The sequence below is a fragment of the Strigops habroptila genome, chromosome 13 (genome assembly GCF_004027225.2).
Source record: "Strigops habroptila isolate Jane chromosome 13, bStrHab1.2.pri, whole genome shotgun sequence".
NCBI lineage: Eukaryota > Metazoa > Chordata > Aves > Psittaciformes > Psittacidae > Strigops > Strigops habroptila.
In genome coordinates, this window is record NC_044289.2 from 3,419,733 (window position 1) to 3,439,560 (window position 19,828).

The 19,828-nt window shown below is 47.5% G+C and overlaps 1 protein-coding gene across 1 annotated transcript in view; it reads left to right on the forward strand.

The window, feature by feature from the left end:
* TOX2 (TOX high mobility group box family member 2) overlaps window positions 1-19,250 on the forward strand; it is a 143,085-nt gene extending 123,835 nt beyond the window's left edge. Inside the window, 5 exon segments of the mRNA XM_030503254.1 lie at window positions 8,662-8,742; window positions 9,959-10,306; window positions 10,308-10,367; window positions 12,414-12,544; window positions 18,116-19,250. Coding sequence (XP_030359114.1) covers window positions 8,662-8,742; window positions 9,959-10,306; window positions 10,308-10,367; window positions 12,414-12,544; window positions 18,116-18,152 — 657 coding nt within the window. The 3' untranslated portion in view covers window positions 18,153-19,250.
* The last annotated feature ends 578 nt before the right edge of the window (window positions 19,251-19,828 follow it).

Here is a 19,828-nt window from a genome sequence, read left to right on the forward strand (position 1 = left end):
AATAACAAGGATGTCTTCATCAGGCAGAGAGAGATCTGGCACTGCATGTGATGTGTCTCTGATTCCAAACTGACAGCCCCCCATGAGGTGTGAGCCCTGGCTGCCAAAGCTGGCTACATCTCCTCTTGGGTGCCCATGGCCAGTGACTGGAGCAGCCACATTTGAGGAGGGAGCAGCAGGGAGGAAAAAAAGTCATTTAAATGGAATGGCTTTGCTTTCCACCCTGCACCAAGTCAGGAATAGAATCATGGAACGGTTTGGGTTGGAAAGGGCCTTAAAGCTCATCCAGTTCCAACCTCCTGCCACAGGCAGGGACACCTTCGACTAGAGCAGGTTGCTCCAAGCCCCATAATAAGAATCAAGGCAAGGCATCTTCTGGGATGGAAGCCCTTTTGCTGACCCATTTGGAGTCTCCATCCTGTGCAAAGTGTTACTTGGATATTTGCATGATCATAGAATCATAGAATAGTTAGGGTTGGAAAGGACTTTGCGATCATCTAGTTCCAACCCCCTGATCCTCCCTTTTCTCCTCTTTGGATGGATCACTGGGAGGTCATGTGGGGATTTCTCATGCTGAAGAAGGGAGGAGGATCCTTCCTTTGCTTGGGAAGCTGGAGGGCTGGTGGTGGGATTGGGCTATTAGTGCAGGGTGTGGGAGGTTCAGGAGCATGCAGAAGCTTTCACGTCACCTCTGTCTCCTGCTTTCATCCCTCCCAACATCTCAGTCTGCCTCTCCCTTACTCCATCTGGTTACAAATACCTCTGTACATTGGGCACCGAGCTCGGCTGCAAATGTGGTTTATATAATGGAAGTGCTGGTGTGACCTGACTCCGCACAGTGCAAATGCTCTTAATTAACAGCAGGGATTAAACCAGCCCGTTTATCTTCCCTGCTAACTCTCCCTTCTTCTCCTTTATGAGATAGCAGCAGCCTGTAAAGCAGTCTCTTTACACACGCTTTCTAAGTGGCTCCATTTCTCCCTCTGTAATTGATTTAATTAAGTCATTTGTTCCTTGTCTGAATGCTTAAATATTAACTTCCTGGCTTTGTCTCCAGCTCTATACTTTTCTCCCATGACAGCTACTTCCCTGCCCGGGACTCTGGCTGCAGGCAGCTATTTATCTTGGGCTCCGGGACCGTGTTGCTGGTTTGTGCATTGTGGCACGTTCACTCTTGAAGTGTTTGGCTGGAAGAGAGTTTATTTAGTCCTTGTTTGCTTTCCTCTGCCAGCATCCCCAGTCAGGTTTTCTTAGTGTCATAAGGGAATGCAATGGAAAGCAGAAAAGGAAAAGGAAAAAGTAGTAACAAAATGTCTTTAAGGCAACTCTGCTCTGGAGAAGGGCTGAGAGAGCTGGGCTGGGGCAGCCTGGAGAAGAGAAGGCTCCTTAAGGGGAGACCTTAGAGCAGCTCCAGTGCCTAAAGGGGCTCCAGGAAACCTGGAGAGGGGCTTTGGACAAGGGCCTGTAGGGACAGGACAAGGGGAATGGCTTTAACCTGCCAGAGGGGAGACTGAGATGAGCTCCGAGGCAGAAGCTCTTCCCTGTGAGGTGCTGAGGCGCTGGCACAGACTTTTCCCAGAGAAGCTGTGGCTGCCCCATCCCTGGCAGTGTTCAAGGCCAGGTTGGACACAGGGGCTTGGAGCAACCTGCTCTAGTGGAAGGTGACCCTGCCCGTGGCAGGGGGTTGGAACTGGATGAGCTTTAAGGTCCTTTCCAACACAAACCACTCTGGGATTGTATGAAAACTAGTGCCTAGACTGTCCTGCAGATCCCTTCTCTCAAGGACTACAGGATGTGATGCGCACACTCATCATGAAGGCAAGCAGCTCATGCCAAGTGCTCTCTTGGCACATCTCAGGAGGGGACGGTGACCAAGCAGGACACACACACATCATTGCCAAAATCCTTCCGGGACCTGGGGATCCAGACTGCCACTGGCTGCACCAGGCTGTGGTTCAGTCCATCACTGGGCAGGAGCATCATGCTCTGGGCAGGGGTGGAAAGGTGGAAAAGGGAAGTATTTCACCTTCTGTGCTTCTCCTGGATCTGTTGACAACAATGGTTTTGGGCATCTTCATATCCTCACTACAGAAAGCAGTGCAGAAACAAGCTGGGGAAAAGCCAGCACAGTGACAGCAAAGTAGGCAACCAAGAGCCAAATCTGGATATACTTGATCAATTATGATCAAGTTTTTTATTAAAGAAAGCATCCTGGCATTAGAAAAGAGGGTGGATTTGAGGCTGTAGGATCTGATTTGGGGCTGGGTTGTGGTCCTAGAATTAGATCTCTCACAGCCCCTGAGATGTTTAGTGTGGTGCTGGGGCATCACATCTCCAGAGGGCTGATGTGCAGATCCCAACCCCATGATACAGTTATTAAGTAGTCATTTACATCACTGTAGTTCCTGCTTCAGATGAGGTTTACAAACCTTATTTTCCACCTTCCAATGGGCACAGTGTTTCCCCAGCCCTGGGTGTGCTTTGGTTCCAGCCTTGCAGGAGAACAGCAGGCAGAGCAGGCAGGGAGCAGCCAGGAAGAGGGTTCAGAGCAATAAACCCAACCTCAACCAGGGTATTTTGGACTTGTGATCCCCCACCACACGTCAGCAGCCCCACAGATGCTACACAGAGCATTCAGCAGGCTGAAAGGAGACAACACCTCTTTGCCAGGTAGCTCAGGCCAGCACGTGGAGGGTTAATCCTCTGCCATTCGTGCTGCTAATGATTATATGTGCTGTAATATCAAAGCTGTAGCTATTTATTTGCCATTGAGCAGGTGCTGCTGCTCCCACAAAGCAAATTTGCTTTCTCCTCCTGGTGAAACAAGCAAAATAAAGGTTGCTCACGTCCCATTTCAGATAGGTTTTTTCCCTGTGCAAAGACAAACACCAAGCGGGAACCAGAATGCATATTATGCAAGAAACCATACAATGGAGGAGCATCTTTGATTTGGCTGCTGCTGTCACAGACATGTATTTCAGAGACGCTTCCCCCCCCCCTTTTCTTTTTTATTCTTACTGGTTTATCATTTGTGCCTTTGTCATTTTGTTCCTTCTTCTTCTTCTCTTCTCAGCCTCTTCACAATGAATCTTCATTTTCCCTCTGACACACTTGTATCTAAATTTCCTTATTTCCTGCCTTTTTTTTTTTTTATTTATATCTGTTGCCTGGTGATTTGATCATGCTGTGGAATACAGGATTAGCAATCTCCGTGTCCTTGGGTACTGCTCAAGGACACCTGTTCAGCAAAGAGCCGTTTTCTTCCCCATTTTAACCCCTTCCAGTGTGGCCAAACGTGCGGAACAGCAATAAATAACGATACCTTTATATATCCCCAGTACTGTATTAGCAGGACGTTGTAATCTTCATTCTTCAACAGCTGGCATGGCCCTTTCTAAGAAGCTTACATGGGAAGCTGAAGAATGTGACTCAGGGTAGGGGGGGAACATGAATATGTACTCTTTGAACTTTGCAAACAGTTTAGCAGCTGTTCCTGTAGAGATAACTTAGGCTTTGGTGGAGAGTGAGATGCTAATGGAGCCGTTATCATCAAACGAGGGACCTGTTGTAGAGATCTACCTGCAGCTCCAGGTCCCTGCTCCAGGCTGACAGAATCCTCGGTTTTTCCTCATGAGCAAATCCAGCCCAGCCTTTGCAGTGTTACCCAGGGAGGGCTGCCTGATTTGATAGAAATTAGAAGTATTTGAGCACTAGATTGGAGCAAACTCTGCTAATTGCAGCCTCAAGCTGCGCCAGGGGAGGTTTAGATGGAGACAAGGAGCAATTCCTTCCCCAGAGGGTGCTCAGGCATTGGAACAGGCTGCCCAGGGCAGTGCTGGAGTCACCATCCCTGGAAGTGTTGACACACCGTGCAGCCGAGGCCGCCAGTGCCATGGGTTAGTGGTGGCCTTGGCAGTGCTGGGGAACAGTTGGACTTGATAATCTTAAAGGTCTTTTCCAACCTGGCTGATTCTGCGATTCTGTGATTCTAATTGTCTGGGGAGGGTTCTTCCCTCGCATGGACATAGTGGTCCCAGCCTGGTCACCAGCCCTGCGAAAGGCCATCTCTGCTCAGGAGCGGGGGACACCCAGTCCTCTGCCAAGGGCATCTCATGTGGAAGATAAGCCTCGAAACTCTCTGGAACATATTGAGAAGTCACCAGTGGGATTTGCTCTTCTCTGCCACATTCTGTCATTCCCTCTCTGAGAATCTTCCCATTATCCACTGTATTTTGGGGGAAAAGGACGCTGGTTTGGAGCCTGGTGGTGATGGAGCACAGGGAACACTGCCAAGCTGGCAGTTGTAGATGTTTCTGGAACCTGCTGCTTTTCATTAGGAAATCCAGCAACAGATCGGTTGGTGTTTCCCTAGATCCTGGAAACTCACAGCAGAGGCACCAAGAAGTTCCTGAGCAATCTTGATAAGTGAAGCTTGGGCTAACCCAAGGCTTCCCATCCTCAGTGAGGAGAAGTCCTACAAAACCAGCATTTCCAGTTGAGTTGATAGGTCTGGGGACTCACTGGGGACACAAAGATACCAGAGACGAGCCCTTGCTCATGATAGCCCTGCTTCAGCAGGACCAGTTCAGCAATGCTAAGTGACTCCATGACAAAGGCACTAATCCCAAACAACATTTCAAGATAGGTCTGATGGAGACCAGGATACTGATAGGGAAGATGTGAAGGGTCAGAACTGCTCTTAAAAGTAACTCCAAGAATGTGACTTCTGTTTCTAGAGATCAAGATCAGAAGTGTGGAAGATGAAGTTTGTGTGCTTTTCATTGGAGATTAGGGGTTGGATTTATCACACTCCTCCTATGTTTCATTTGGAGTTTTCTGTGAGTTGTCCTGGGAACACACTTGAGCCCTAACATGGAGCAATGGATGACTTACATCCAGGTGTCACCATGAAGTCAAGGCAGAGGAATCTTTCAGGATGCTTTAATCAAATGCTACTTGATTATGGGTTTATTCATTTGTCCTCCAAAGGACTGCTTCACAACACCGTATCTCCACCAGGGTAAAGGAGGAGCTCTCCCAAAACCCTGCAGATAGATAGTTCCCATAGCCAGGGCCTTTTAGGTGGGTGTCCTCAGAGATGTTAGATGCTCAACAGTTCCCATGCCATAGCTGGGAGAGCCTGGGAGAATTTGGAACACCACTTAACCAGCCACCTCATGATGGGCATCATTGACAGGCACCTCCCATGTCCAAGCTTGTTGACCTCAGGATTTACCAACCCAGACTATAGGTATTAGTCTGAAGGAGACATGCTGTGATTTAAATGTAACTTGGGTTAGTTGGTTCTAATGGAGGGAGGAACAGAATAAGCCTTCCCAAGAAGGGAGCAGGAAGGTTACAGAGGAGGGTGCGAGGAGGTGAGGAAGAGCTGGGAAGGAGTAAGGATGACATGGTTGTGTGTGCTATGTGAATTTCCAGTGGCTGTGTGGAGGCTGTATGCAAAAAGAAGGATGGTGTGGCAGACACCACTGTGCAGGGAGGGAGTACTTTAGTCATGGTATGAATAAACCCTAAGTTAAGGTGATCCCAAGAGCTGTCTTGCAGGAAAGTGTATAATAGTTACGAGAAAAACCCTCTAGATTTACAAGCAGAATGAAATCCAAATTTATACATGGGAGGAGGAGAAAGAGGGGGAAGCCAGTCATGGCATCATAGAAAGGAGGGCAAGGAGAGACTTAAGAGGTCAACCAGACCATACTGCTGCCTGAAGTCAGGATCATCTCTGCTTAAGCCATTCTTGATGGATGTGTGCCTAATCTGTTCTTAAACCCTCAGTGGTGGAGATTACACATCTCCCCAGGCAATCTCTTCCCATGCTTAATTATCCTCACTGTTAGGAACACTTCTCTCTTGCTTAGCCAACATTTCCCTTGTTCCAATTTAAGCCCATTGCCTCTTTTCCTACCTGCAGTAGACGCAGAGGATCGTTCAGTGCCTCCTTTGCTGCATCACGTTTGGAGGCTGTGGTTCCTCCTGGTCTTCTCTCCTAGCTAAACAGAGTCCTTCAACTCTCCTCCTGGAGACCTTTGCTGTGCTTTTCATCTCTGCTCTCCTGATGGTCTATCTCCTTTTTGAAGCAAAACACACCAAACTCCATCTAGGATTGCAGCAGAGACCTCTTCACTTGGGCTCTGTGGACCCCTTGATTTTTTAGGGGGAGAGTTTCATCATTCCCAGGCTTGGGAAGCAGCGGATTCTGCGAACACCGGATGCCGAGGTTACGGCTAACAGCTCTGGCTGTCATTCAGTGCCTGCACGACACGGAGCTGCTCGTGGGCGTCAGCAGGGTTTGGAATAATTGTCTTCTCTAATTAACTGGTTATCAAACAAGAACATTTCATTACAGTACAATTACTGGCTGCTTTGCTGAGACACAGAGGTGTCAGCACTACGATCCCAACATATGCTTCTTACAGCTCTGATTTTTTGTTTTCATAAGCACTAAACCGTTTTTGCTTCTCTCCCCCCCTTCCCCAACCCACCCACTCGCTTAATGACTAATGAATCCTCCTGCTAATGAATAAGGAAAATAAATCAGTGGGCACGGCAGGTTAGAAAGAAAAACATGCGAAATGTTTTGAGGATCCTTAAATCTGATAAATTACTTTGAAATTAAAATCCCTGGGAGAAAATGGGAGTTAATTAGAAAGTAACATGGTTTTGTCAATGTTTGAATTAAAATTTTAAAGGTTATAAATACTGCACTAGAGCTGCCTTTACACAGAGGATTCCTGAGAAGTTTTGTTGGATCTGCTTATCCCACATCAGCACAGTGTTTCCCCAGCTGCAGGTTGAGGTTTCGCTGCTCAGGGTCCTCCATGGACACTGTGTGGTCACAGAAAGCCCCCAGTGCAGGGCAGGATGACAGGAATCTCAGCAGGAGACACTTTTGGATGTTTTTTTATCATGAGGGTGCTGAGGCGCTGACACAGAGTGCCCAGAGAAGCTGTGGCTGCCCCATCCCTGGCAGTGTTCAAGGCCAGGTTGGACACAGGGGCTTGGAGCAATCTGCTCTAGTGGAAGGTGTCCCTGTCCATGGCAGGAGGTTGGAACTGGGTGAGCTTTAAGGTCCTTTCCAACACAAACCGCTCTGTGAGTCTATGTTCACAAACCAGATAGTCCACCAGGAGCTTTCCAGAGCTGGAGAGAGCATCAGGGGAGCATCAGAGGAAACACTGCTGGGACTCACCCACTTAACACTTCTCTGTCACTCTGCTCATGGCAGGGGCTGGCCCAAGGGCACGGAGGCTCCTGCTGGGAGCAATCCCCCTCTCCCTTCAGGAGGACACAGGATTCAGCTGCCCCTTCCCAGTCCTGCTGCATCAGACACCACCCAGCAGTGTATTCCAGCGATGAGAGGCACAACACCCGGTCACTGAATTGAGAAGACGAGGACAGATGAGGAGCGGGGAAAGGAAAGGGTGCAGCAGAAAAAACCAAGTGACGGTGACGTCGATGCAGATGGGCACCAAATTTATTGGTTACTCATTTATCTGCATTTAGGTTAAGGAAGTCTCATTTACCTACCCTCTCACTGCCCATAAATTGCAGGGGTTTTCTCCAGCCAGCTCCTCCTGACAATTGATTCTGTCTCTGTGTAGCTGTGAACGCTTTGATTTCCCACTGCCCCAGATTTAGACAAAAAAGCAAAAATGCTTTTGTTGTTTTGCTGTTACAGAGGGGAAGAATATGTTTTCAATATATCAGCACCCAGCTATGGCTTGAGAGACAGGAATGCATATTTCATTGCTGTGCAGGTACCATGTTTAAGAGCATCTCGTAGCAGCAGGGCTGGGGGACACCCCAAATTTCTGTGTCACAGCAGATGCTGCGATGAGCTTCGGACACAAGTGAGGTGGGGAATGTAGAGAGAGAGAACAGCTTTCATTAGGGGAAGTGGTACAGTATGAAGAAATAGTTGCTTTTCACAGGCAAACTCTTCTTCAGGCTGACATTTTGAAATGTAATTTTGTTCTGAACGGAGCAAATATAATATTTCCTGTATAGCAAAAAGCCAAAGACAAACTTAGGCAAATGCTCTGTTTCAGAAAATAACCATCTGAGACCTCCAGTGTGTCAAATCAAAATGTTTCATTGTGGGAGTCTTTCTGATTTTGCAATGAAAATAAGGTTTTCAACCCATTTTTAATAGAATTTCTCTGTATTGATTTTAAACCGAAATTCAAGTCACTGGATAGTCTTCTGCTTCTGGGAGCTCCTCGCTGGGTTCTCACCAGAAGTGATTTCAGCAAAGAGCTTTTCATAGAATCATGGAATGGTTTGGGCTGGAAGGTGCCTTAAAACTCATCCAGTTCCAACCTGTACCAGTGCCTCACCACCCTCACAGGGAAGAACTTGTGCCTAAGAGCTCATCTCAATCTCCCCTCTGGCAGGTTCAAGCCATTTCCCCTTGTCCTGTCTCTACAGGTCTGTGTAAAAGAACCCTGGCACAGTCCAATCCAGGTGCTTTATTTGCTTGATTTGGGATAAATTCCCCTCCAGCAGAAAGGAGTTTTCCATGCACACATGCATGCAGGAATGGCCTCAGTGGAGGGAGGTCCCACTGAGCAGGCAGGGTCCAGCAGCACCCTGTTCTACTTTATTAAATATTAATTCTTATCCATCACTTGCTCCTTTCAGGCATACAAGAGGAAAACAGAAGCCGCCAAAAAAGAGTACCTGAAAGCTCTGGCAGCGTACCGGGCCAGCCTCGTCTCCAAGGTACAGCCACCTTCCTGAGGAGCTAAAGAAATGCTCTCAGCGTGGTTAGGTGGGCACCAGGCTGCTTTCTGCCTATAGCACCCTGAAATGAGACCCTGCTTTGAGTTGTCTTCATCAGCAGGTGCCAGCAGCAGGGTGTCCCTGCTCGGGACGAAGGGTACCTGCTGCCTGTCCCCATCACCCATTCTATTCCCAGGATGGGAGTGCAGGGAACAAGGGAGCACTGGCAAAGGCAGGAGGGTGAGGCTCATTGTGGGTGACACCAGGAGACTGGCCTGGAGGAAGGTGACACACCAACCATGGGCTCGTCAGCCAGCGCTGGGCAGCAGCGAGGTGCCAGTATCCTGCCTGCGCCCTGGTCCAGGCTCTTGGACCCTGGGTCCTGCTTCCCCTGTGCATGCTCAGCCAAGAGCAGGGGTTTAGGGAGTAAGACCCATAACTGCAGGTTGATGAGCATGTGAGCACATAGGTGTTTAACACACTGCTGTCAAACCCAGAGAGCCTGTTTTGGTGCCTAATAGTGAGTGTTCAGGGGATTTCAGGTCCATACAGGAACACCTGGTGCTGCAAGGCTGCATTTGGAGTGGTGATGATGGGCCAAATGCCTGCCCATCCCAATCTTCCAAAGGTGGACATCATCACAGGGGACCTCACACCTTGTCCTTCTCTATGCTTTCAGAGAGGGAACATGGGCATTTGCTGCCTGTGAATTTGGGGTGGCTCCCGCAGAGCTCATAGGCTTGCTGGTTCAGGGGGATATGCTGCCCTTGGGTTGTGAGTATGTGTATCAGGTGATTTTCCCTTCAAAGCTTCTCCTTGGTACCATTACCATACCCTCAGTACTTAATAATCACATTCAGCTGCCATGGGAAAGAACGTGATGTCACACGTCAACCATCACCTACAAGATCCATGTGATCGTGGCGGTGGGCTGGGAAGGCTCAAAGCCCCTGTACAGACATGAGTACCATTAGTGGTCTTCACTTGTGAATAGAGCAGCAGCAAGGACACAACAAGTGAATGGAAAGGACTGTTTAAGGGTTTAAAAGCTCTTTTTGGTCCCTCTGGAAACTTCTGAGAGTCTTGGACGGGCGGGTGGATGGATGGACGGGCAGATGGATGGATGGGTGGATGGATGGATAGATGCATGTCTCAGGACACATAACAATGCTTCCTCCCTTCCTACCTCATCACCCTCTGTTCTATTTGCCCACAGAGCTCTGCTGACCAGGGGGAGACGAAAAGTGCCCAGAGCAATCCACCTTCCAAAATGATCCCCCCCAAGCAGCCCATGTACCCGATGCCTCCACAGGCTTCTTCACCCTACCCCGGCCTGGGTTCACTCCTGTCCCCGTCAGACCTGCAGAACTACCGTGGCCACCCGCACCCCGGCCTCTCCCGGCCCCTTACCTCCAAGCCCATGCTGCCCAGCATCAGTGCCTCCCCACCGCCCTCCTTCCAGATCAGCCCCCCACTCCACCAGCAGCTCTCCTTGCACCACCCGCAGAGCTCCCTCCTCAGCCAGCCCCTCAGCATGCAGCAGGTCCCCCAGCAGCCCCTCCTGTCCCCCCCCCATGGCACTACAGGTACAGCCCCCCATGAACGCCTCGCCTCCCGGGCAGCAGGTAGGTGCTCAGAGCCGCACCATTTCTCTCTTCCCATTGGATCTGGTGGTTTCTGGATGGTTTGGGGATCTCGGGTGTTCTGGCTCCATCAGCTTGCAGATCTCATAATTTGGGGGTGTTGTTTTCAAGAGTGTTGATCTGGGACCATGAGCACCCCCACAAATGGGGCAGATTTGTGCAACCACAGCTATAGAATTATAGAATTCAATCAATGAAGGCTCCTTTAGTGGGGAAAGCTGCTGGAATTAGGAATGCCCCTGGTCAAAGCTCTTTGTGCATGTGGTCCCCAGCCCTGTCTGGGGGGGTTTCACTGGTGGTCATCTGAAATTATGGGTTGGATAGTCAGTGAGAAACCCCTTTAATGATACTGCTGAGAGAAGCCCTGCTCTTATCCTATGGCTGGAAGACCGTGGGATAATAGCACGGATCCAGGGGGCTTGCCAGACAGAGGACAAAAAAGATAAAGAGGATGTCACAAACAAAACATAAAATCATTATTTTTCCAGAAACTGCCTGGAAAATAGGAGAAACTCACTTTGGGGACAGAGAGCCAAGAGCATGCGATGTGTGCTTGTGCGTATGCTTATACCAACAGTGCAGCACAGCAAACCCTATAGACTGCTGCTGTGAATGTGTCCAACCATCCTCAGCCATGCTCTGCTCAGCCCTGGGACCAGCCTGCAGGGTCCAACCTCTCCTCTTCAAACTGCTCTTAAGAAAATGCATCTGGAGGAAGAGCTGGCTATAGCAAACCCTCTTTGCTATACCTTATAGAGAACTTGCCAATATCCAAAGGAAGAGATGAATAGCTTCCAGAGTTTCTCCATGTGGAATATGAACTGGACAAACTACTTACAGTGGAGGACATATGCTCTGAATTCACAGCTGCTACCATTTACTTGATGATACTTTAAACTGCAGTATTCACCCAGCTGGCTGCATAATTCGTGTTTCACATGCTTGCTAGCTATATGTCACAAAATTCATATAGTTCTTTAGCAATGAGCAAAGCTTTCTTTCCTATAATGTAGCCTATTCAGATTGGGGCTAACTTTGAGAAAAGAGGTATTGTTAATTTAGGAACAGTGGAAGAAAACCAAAGGAGAGCAAGGATGTGGAAGCACAGTTATACCTGATACCTAATAAAAGACAGCACATGAGGGAAGGTCAGATCCTTAATCAGATTTTAATTCCCAACCTGCTCAGGGCATTCCAAGTAACGTCTTCAGCACAGCGATTGGGCTTTAGCTTTACGTAAGCAAAGGTGGTTTCTGTTATTCAGTGATAGCCTTTGTCCAGAAATGAGCATAAAAGAGGATCCTCATAATAACTGAAATTGTGGTAGTTGTGGCTCAGGGCAGCATTTTTGTAAAGCTTCTTTCCACATAAACTTGTGAATAACAAAAAAAAAAGCAAAAAGAAAATACCCCACACTGCCCTAATTTGGATATTTTGGAGAAAATCATGTTCTTGGCCAGGTAACTACCATGACTCTTGTTTATACATATTGCCTAATGTTACCTAGTTAAGCCAACCCTCAAAACCAGGAAAGCTGATCAGCTTTCAGCTAAAACAGCCCCACAGCATCCTTGTTCATTTGCTGGCAGTGACAGCTGATGGAGAGAGCTGCTGGTGTGCATGTTCCTTACCTTGTTACTGTACATTATGATGGGCTGACGTATTACTGCAAAGGGAGCTGCACTTGAAGTAGAAAACCAGTTCTGATTGCCAGGCTGCTGATGCAAAGGCTGTCATGGCTGTGTGTCATCCACAGCCATTCGCCACCCCCCAAGGAGGGAGGTGCTGAGAAACAAGAGCAGGGAAGAGGGATGGAAACCAGATGTTGCTGCGTTGACACCTGTGTGCAACAACTCATGCTCTGCAAGGTCCCACCATGGTGGTGTCAGCTCCTGGGCTTGGACCTGCTGCTGCCCCTGGGGCTGCTGCAGTCTGGGGGCAATGCATGTAAATGAGTTTGTGCGGTAGGATGCTGCTTCTCCTGCTGTCTAAGCTGCTGTAACCCTTCCTTTCCTTTCCACCCTGCAGGACTTCTCACATATTTCGTCTGAGTTTCAAAACAGTGTTGGACCCCGTTCGCCTGGTGCATCAAACCCTCCCGGGAGCACTGAGTGGGACAACGACTACCCCAGCAGAGAGTGTGGGATTAACCACTGCAGGCCAGTACACAGAATGGCACATTGCTAATGCACCTTCTCTTACCTGAACTCTGACAGTGTACAACACTGATTCTGCCCTAAAACATACAGCAAGCTGGTCAGCTGATTATGGCCAGTGAAGTTCAAGGTTTTCTCTTCTCTGTAGGCTCACTGAAGTGATGCTATGGAAGCAGGTAGCTTGAAAGTCACAGATAAATTCTTCACTGGGCATGAAGAGGTTTCCTTTCTTGTGTGTTTCCATCCCATTAAGCAACAGAGGAGTTGGACGATTTCCTTCTAGAGCAGGACGGGGAAGCCCAGACTTCCAAGCAGAGTCACTGGAGGTTTGAAGGTGGCCATGTCCATCAGCAATGTCCTTCTTCCCAGAGTGATTGCTCCTATCACTGAGGCCACAACTTCCCATAGCTGTATCTAACCCTTATTGGTTCACCACAACAGTGTACAAAGCCTCATCCCCCCAAGAGCCACATGATGCTCCAGTCCCTGGCACCTTGCAAGAAAAGGTCACAGAATCTGCACAGATTCTCCCCCTTATGATCTACAAGCTCTGGCATGAATGTATCAGCACAAAGGTCCCTTCAGTGCTGCTTCAATTCCCCAATAAATAAAAACATCAGGATAGGCTCAAAGCTGGGGAACAGGGAGGGTGTGAGAGCCATTCCCAGCCTCTGCCTAATCCACTGCTCTTGGCTTAGCAGTACTGGTTTGGAAACTGCTATTGTGCTCTGTAAAACAGGCACGTGGTTTGCTGGGGGAGCAGGTAAGGAAGGAAGCTCGGTAGCTTCTGAGTATTGTTTGATTTGCTTGAAGTCCTGGAACACGGTGCTTTCAGTGGAGATAACAGCAAGCTCCCAGCCTTTTCAGAGCACAGCTCCCGTCGGTGCCAGCAGCACACTTACAATTGCTGGGCTGGGCACAGACTGTACAGACATTTATTTCTTTCAGGGAAATAAATACCTTGCTGAGCCATTAGGATGTCGCTGCTGTCTGCCCGCCCGAGGCGGCTCAGCTACATCTGTGCTACCGCATCCTGTCTGAATTTTCTGCAGACAACCCGAAAGAAGGAACGTGTCTGGGACGTGACGATAAGAGTCACTTTAGATGCTGTGGGCAAATTGCTAAAGATGCTTGGAGGGTCATGTCACATGTCCCTGCTCATTGCAGGGGGGTTGGACTAGATGACCTTTGAAGGCTCCTTCCAACCGAAACTATTCCAGGATTCTATTCTATGATCCCAGTTTCCAGAGGTCCTGAGTAGAGGCAGCTCCGACTGAAACTATCCCTCCTTGGTAATAATCATCACTTCTTAGGGGATCAGCTGGGAAAACACTTGATTCCCTCTGCAAATCCCACTTCTCAGGCCCCATGCAGAGAACTTGGGGTACTCTAGAGATGGGTGAAATGCTCCTGTAGTAGCCAGGGTGGAGGTTTGTGTTGCTAAAACAAGCTCTGTGCCATCTGGCTGGAGTGCCGCATTGTGAGCCGAGGGCCCATGCAATTCATGATCAAAGCTCATGCATTTCATGCCTTTGTCACAGCAGAAATATTGAATTTCATGGGTTTATCGCAGCTTCCTGGAAAAAAAATCATTCTAAACCCAGACAGATTATGCAGAGACTTCCAGATAATTATTAAAGTAGATTATAGCAATGAACTCAGATGGCTATAGATCAGTATGCAGAGAGTGATTAGTGTACCAAAAATTGTCATAGTCTCTGTTAAGGAAGGAGCCATCTACTGTGACAAGAGACACAGGAGCTGCTGGCAGCCCGGCTCCCAGTGCCACCTTGTTCTCATTTTATTGCAAAGCCTGGTGCATCAGCAGTGCCACCACCTCCTGCTCCTGCTGCCCTGGTATTTCTGCCCAAGTGCAAGCACTGCATTGCTTGTAGCATCCACACACGTCTCTAGGACTGCAGCCCTGGGATGCCTCAAAGTTAGACTCATGTCAAGAAAAGAGGTCATAGAATCACAGAGTGGTTTGTGTTGGAAGGGACCTTAAAGCTCATCCAGTTCCAAGCCCCTGCCACGGGCAGGGACACCTTCCACTAGAGCAGGTTGCTCCAAGCCCCTGTGTCCAACCTGGCCTTGAACGCTGCCAGGGATGGGGCAGCCACAGCTTCTCTGGGCACCCTGTGTCAGTGCCTCAGCACCCTCACAGGGAAGAATTCTTTCCTAATATCTAATCTCAATCTCCTCTCTGCCAGTTTAAAGCCATCAGATGATCTGGTTCTCATCATCTTCCTGGCTGCTTTCTCCCATGTACTGTGCACTAATTTCCAAGAAATATTCCATGTTCCCCTTGGGTCCTCGGCAGCACCGTGCTGTGAGCCAGGCGGTGCAGGGTGAGCTGTGTGCCTGAACAGCCCCAGCAATCAGCAGCACTTAGGCAAAGCAGTGATAAAGGGAAGGGAGATCTTGTTGGGTTTGATTCATCAGTGCAGTTTGAAGTATAATCGGGAAGTCTCTGGATCATGTAATTGCCCATTTCAACCTCAAAACTGCATTCAGCTTAATTGCAATTAAAGCACTCTGAGGAGCAAAATCAGCAACTGCCTGCAAATAAAAAGGGTTATTTTCTGTTGTGACGTGGCTCAGCTGTAAAGTCCCTGTGTGGGAGGACCAAACCAGCCTCCCCCAGCACAAAGTCCTGCTTTGGTCTCCGGGTTAGGATTTTTGTTTCATGTCTCACCTTGATACTTCTTTAGCCTCCAACATGTGCTGGCACGGGGTTACCTGGGGTAAAACCTCCCAGTCCCACAATTTCTTTTGTGTTTGTCATCCAGACAACTTCTGAGAAGCTGAGATTGTCTTTCTCGCTGTACTTCATCTAGTAAGGGAACTGCTGTAGGGATTTTTTTTCCCAGACTATCAGTGCTAGTTAAAATGCCATTAAATGACACTTCTTCCATTATACCTCTCAAATCCTAGGATCCTGCAAGCAGGCACTCCTTAACTCATAAATCAGCCATGTTAGAGAGAGAGTTTTAAATGTTTCCTAGCTCATGCTCTCCCCATTCTTAATGATTTCGTGCTTACTGACTTCCATCCAATTCTCCTGGCTCTTTCTGGGCTTAAACCCAAGCTGTCCTAGATTGCTAGCAAAGGCCTGGGCAGCATTTCACAGTTCCTGCTTAGTATATGACTATCACTGCTCACAAGCAACTGCAGCATATAGTTTTATTGCTTTTTGCCATCATATCACAAAATGCTTATGTAGTTCCTTGTCTCCCTCACCTGACAGCCTTGCTCTCACACTTGCCCTTTCCCAGGCACCTACTGAATCCCAGTGACTTCCTCCATGGAAACTCACCTGGATCGAGGGTGCAGCTTGGTTTACAGTCACTTCAAAACTTTCTTAATTCCTCAAGGCACCTCGCTTGGTTTTTCTGCCCTGTTTTGTGATTACAGCTCTTTCCATACCAAACTTCAGGGTTTCCTTTAGATTTGTCTCCGAGTATTTAAGTATTCTGGTGATAACACTAAACTGGATACATCTATATCCTTCCTCTCATTTGCAAGGCATCGTTTCTTTTCTCCCCTCTTCCCACTCTCCTTTGGGCTAAAAGATGGGAAAGTCTCAGTTATGTCCTGTCCAGACAAACAAAACCATGTACAGCCCCTTCAGCCAGACATTTATAACCTCACTAATTCCTGCTGACAATGAAGTGATCCTCTCCAAATGGGGGCATTTTCCAAATCAGGACCTAAATGAGCAAACACTGTAGAAAGGCAAGGACAAAGCATCAGCAACGCACTTCGTTTGGATTCAATTATTTATGATAATACTTTGTAATGAACTGGGAAATGTTCTGTAGCATATTTTGTAAAATTAATGAAGTTTTAGTGCTGGAATACCTCACTGCTGCTCAGTGGCATTAAATCTTTGCTGAGTGCAGTAGGGGAGACTTGGCATTTTAAATGCAGATTATAAAATGTGGAGATTAGCAAAGTGCAGACTCTTCTGTGCTCCTCAGAGGACAGCTCTATCAACAACAGCATTACCTTGCTGCCTGCTATTCCCCTATTATTCCACTCATAAGCACACCCACACACGAATCTCCCAAAGCTTTGTGATGTTCTTCACCACCTTTTAATGTTTATGGAGCCAGTGGTGTTCCCATCAGGTCCGTGTAGATGTTAAAACCCATTAAAATCCATGGATTTCAGAGCAAAACCCATATAGGATATCAGACAGGGGGGAGGAACTTCAACCACTCTTCTTCCTACTATATCCTGAATAAAAGAGCATCTGGGCTCCCTCGTGGGACCCTGCTGATGGCAAGTTAGACATGCCAGCCAGCCCCCATGGAGGGTTGAAGCATGGGATACTACAGGCAGGAAGGGAGCGGTGATACCTGTCTGTAAAGCCAAGGGGTGTCTTGGTGCTGTAAACTGGCTTCCCCCTCAGCACACACCTGGATCTCTTCAAATCAAAGGCATTGCTCAATTCAAGATCTGGAGGGCCAGGGATGTGCAGAGCACACAGCCCGGCTGCTGTCCCACCAGCCCTCCTCTGTAGCCTCCTACGAGTAAGGCAGCACCGAGTCTTGCTTAGGTTCCTTGTACCTCTTGCTATCTTCATCAGGCCCATGGGAAAGACCAGCTAATCCTGCTGTCTCAAAGGTATTTCTTCCCCTCATTTTCTGATTGTTAATTTTCCTATTTTGGGAGGGAGAGGAGGAGAGAGGCATCAAGCAGATTATGTCTCCTATTGCCATGCTCTTCAGCCATGAAATTATGTTTCATCCTCCTGGACATCCACAAGCATCTTCAGGCATAAGCCTCTCAGTTGTATTGTTGAGACGCCCTACTCTTTCGTCCAAAAGCAAGAGTCTGTTTTCTAAATCTCCATGGCTTAGGCTAAGGACAGTGTGTGATGAAGAATGGGAGTGGTGGCCAAGGGGCTGATTCCAGGCACAGCTCTCCACAGCACGATAGTGGAGCTGGTACCAGCATCACATTGGTGTGCTCTACAGGGAAATCCAGGCTTGGCCTTCGCCTGCAGCTCCAGCAAAAGCAAAAATTAAACCACAGGAAGGAATTTATGTCTTAGCCTTTATTGTTGAAATTCAGGAAGAATAAAAATTGCTCCATGCTCGTATTCATGCCCTTTGACAAGGGCCTATAGGGACAGGACAAGGGGGAATGGCTTTAACCTGCCAGAGGGGAGATTGAGATGAGCTCTGAGGCAGAAGCTCTTCCCTGTGAGGGTACTGAGGCGCTGGCACAGGGTGCCCAGAGAAGCTGTGGCTGCCCCATCCCTGGCAGTGTTCAAGGCCAGGTTGGACACAGGGGCTTGGAGCAACCTGCTCTAGTGGAAGGTGTCCCTGCCTGTGGCAGGGGGTTGGAGCTGGATGAGCTTTAATGTCCCTTCCAACACAAACCAGTCTGGGATTCTACGATTCAAGTGCCTTCTCCTTGGTCCATCTCTGCACACCCATCCTTTGGTGCAGACCACTTTATGTTTGGAATCATGGAGTGCCATAAAACGCTAATCTCAGCTCCCCCAGGCAACTTCCCAGCTGTCTCCCTGCACATCTCACCTTCTCCCTCTGGTTTCTCTTACAGCATGCTGCCACGGGACAAGGCACTCTACCTCACCTAAAACTCAACATCCCTTTCGAGGAGGCTCAGATGAAGGACACTTGAGAGGGTCTATCTTACAGACTACCCGGAGAGGCACCGAGCAAGTCGTACGGACGAGAGAGCTCCCACTGCACCTCGTCGCTGGCTTCATTCCCAGGCTCTAAGAGCAGTTTTCTTCTCTTACTTTTGAACTCTAAACTCTACTTTCTGTGGAAGCCCAAAACCTCATAAATCATGGAGAACAAAAAAGAAAAAAAATAAAAAAAAATAATAAAATAAATAGACATAAAACCAACAAAAAAAAAAAAATAAGCTAAGGACACCCTTTTTCTGCTTGCCATCAGCTTAGCTACAGACTATTTTCCTAGTGAACTGCTTTTAGACACAGCATAGGCCCAGGTCTGGTGTCCTGCAGCATTAGGCCAGCTCAGTAGGAGGATGCACTCTTTTGACTTGCTAACAGCACTAAACTTTGTGCAAGAAAATGTGAAGTTTGTGTGAATATTGTACATGCAAAGGCCTTGGATGTCTGGCGAAAAAAAATACAAAAATTAAATAAAAACTATTGCTAGGTAGGTGGGGAGAGAGGAGAAGGCAAAATAAGAGAGAGATGTGAAAAAGATCATGAAAATATAATTTGTTGGATAGTTGTAAGTAGTTTACTAAGTGTTTTAGAGCTGTGCTAAAGACATCTTTAAGATTTTTTTGTGAAAAAAATTAGTAGTTTACTTTATAGTAAAAGCATTTTATATTAATTGTAGCACATTTTTTTAGTTATACATAGAAGGGAGATGTGTATAAAAGAAAAAACCAACAAAAAAAAAAAGCCTGCCAAACTTGTTTCTATTATTTGTACAGCAAGAAATGGACAATTTATATCCATGTTGTATGGCATTATTCTATTTTTTCTGCCATCTGTCCATCTATTTAAAAATTGCTGACAATGATTTTTGTCTATTTATGAAAGATTAGAGCATAATCACAGTTTCTCATCAGGTGCATTTTGGGGTTGTTTTTTACTTTTTATTTCGTTGGACGGTGCTGCCTTCGCAGCGCTGGCACATTCGGTTCACAACGCTTCTCTTACCTTTCTTTATAATAAAACATATGAAAAGTAGAACTGAACCAGTCTCTCCTTATTCTGGAAACGTCCCTGCCTTGGCCTTGTCCTCCTCAGCTGCCTCTCTTGCTCTGGACCAATACTGCTTAATGCAACAGTCTGGGCAACCTGATCGAGTTGAAGATGTCCCTGCTCATTGCAGTGGTTGGACTGGATGGTTGGACTTTGAAGGTCCCTTCCAACCCAAACCACCTCTATGATTCTACGATTCTATGATCTGTGACCACCCCCAGCATTTAAAGCTGTCACTAAGCAATGGCAGACAGGTTTTTCCTTCATTTTCTTGCAAAATGCCAACTCTACACTCAGCAGTGGGTACTTTCCTTTCTTAAGCTTAACTTGGTGCCCTATGCATTTGTTGACTCATGTGGTTGAACCCCAGCTGGCCACTAAGTACCAGGCAGTTGCTGCTAAGAACAGTTTAATAATGGAAATAAATTAAAATATTATAGCAAGAATAATAATAATAATGACAATGGTAATAGTAATATAATTGTAATTAAAAGGGAGGCAACAAAAACAGAGGAATAAAACTCAATAAACACAAGTGCTGCACAATACAATTGCTCACCACA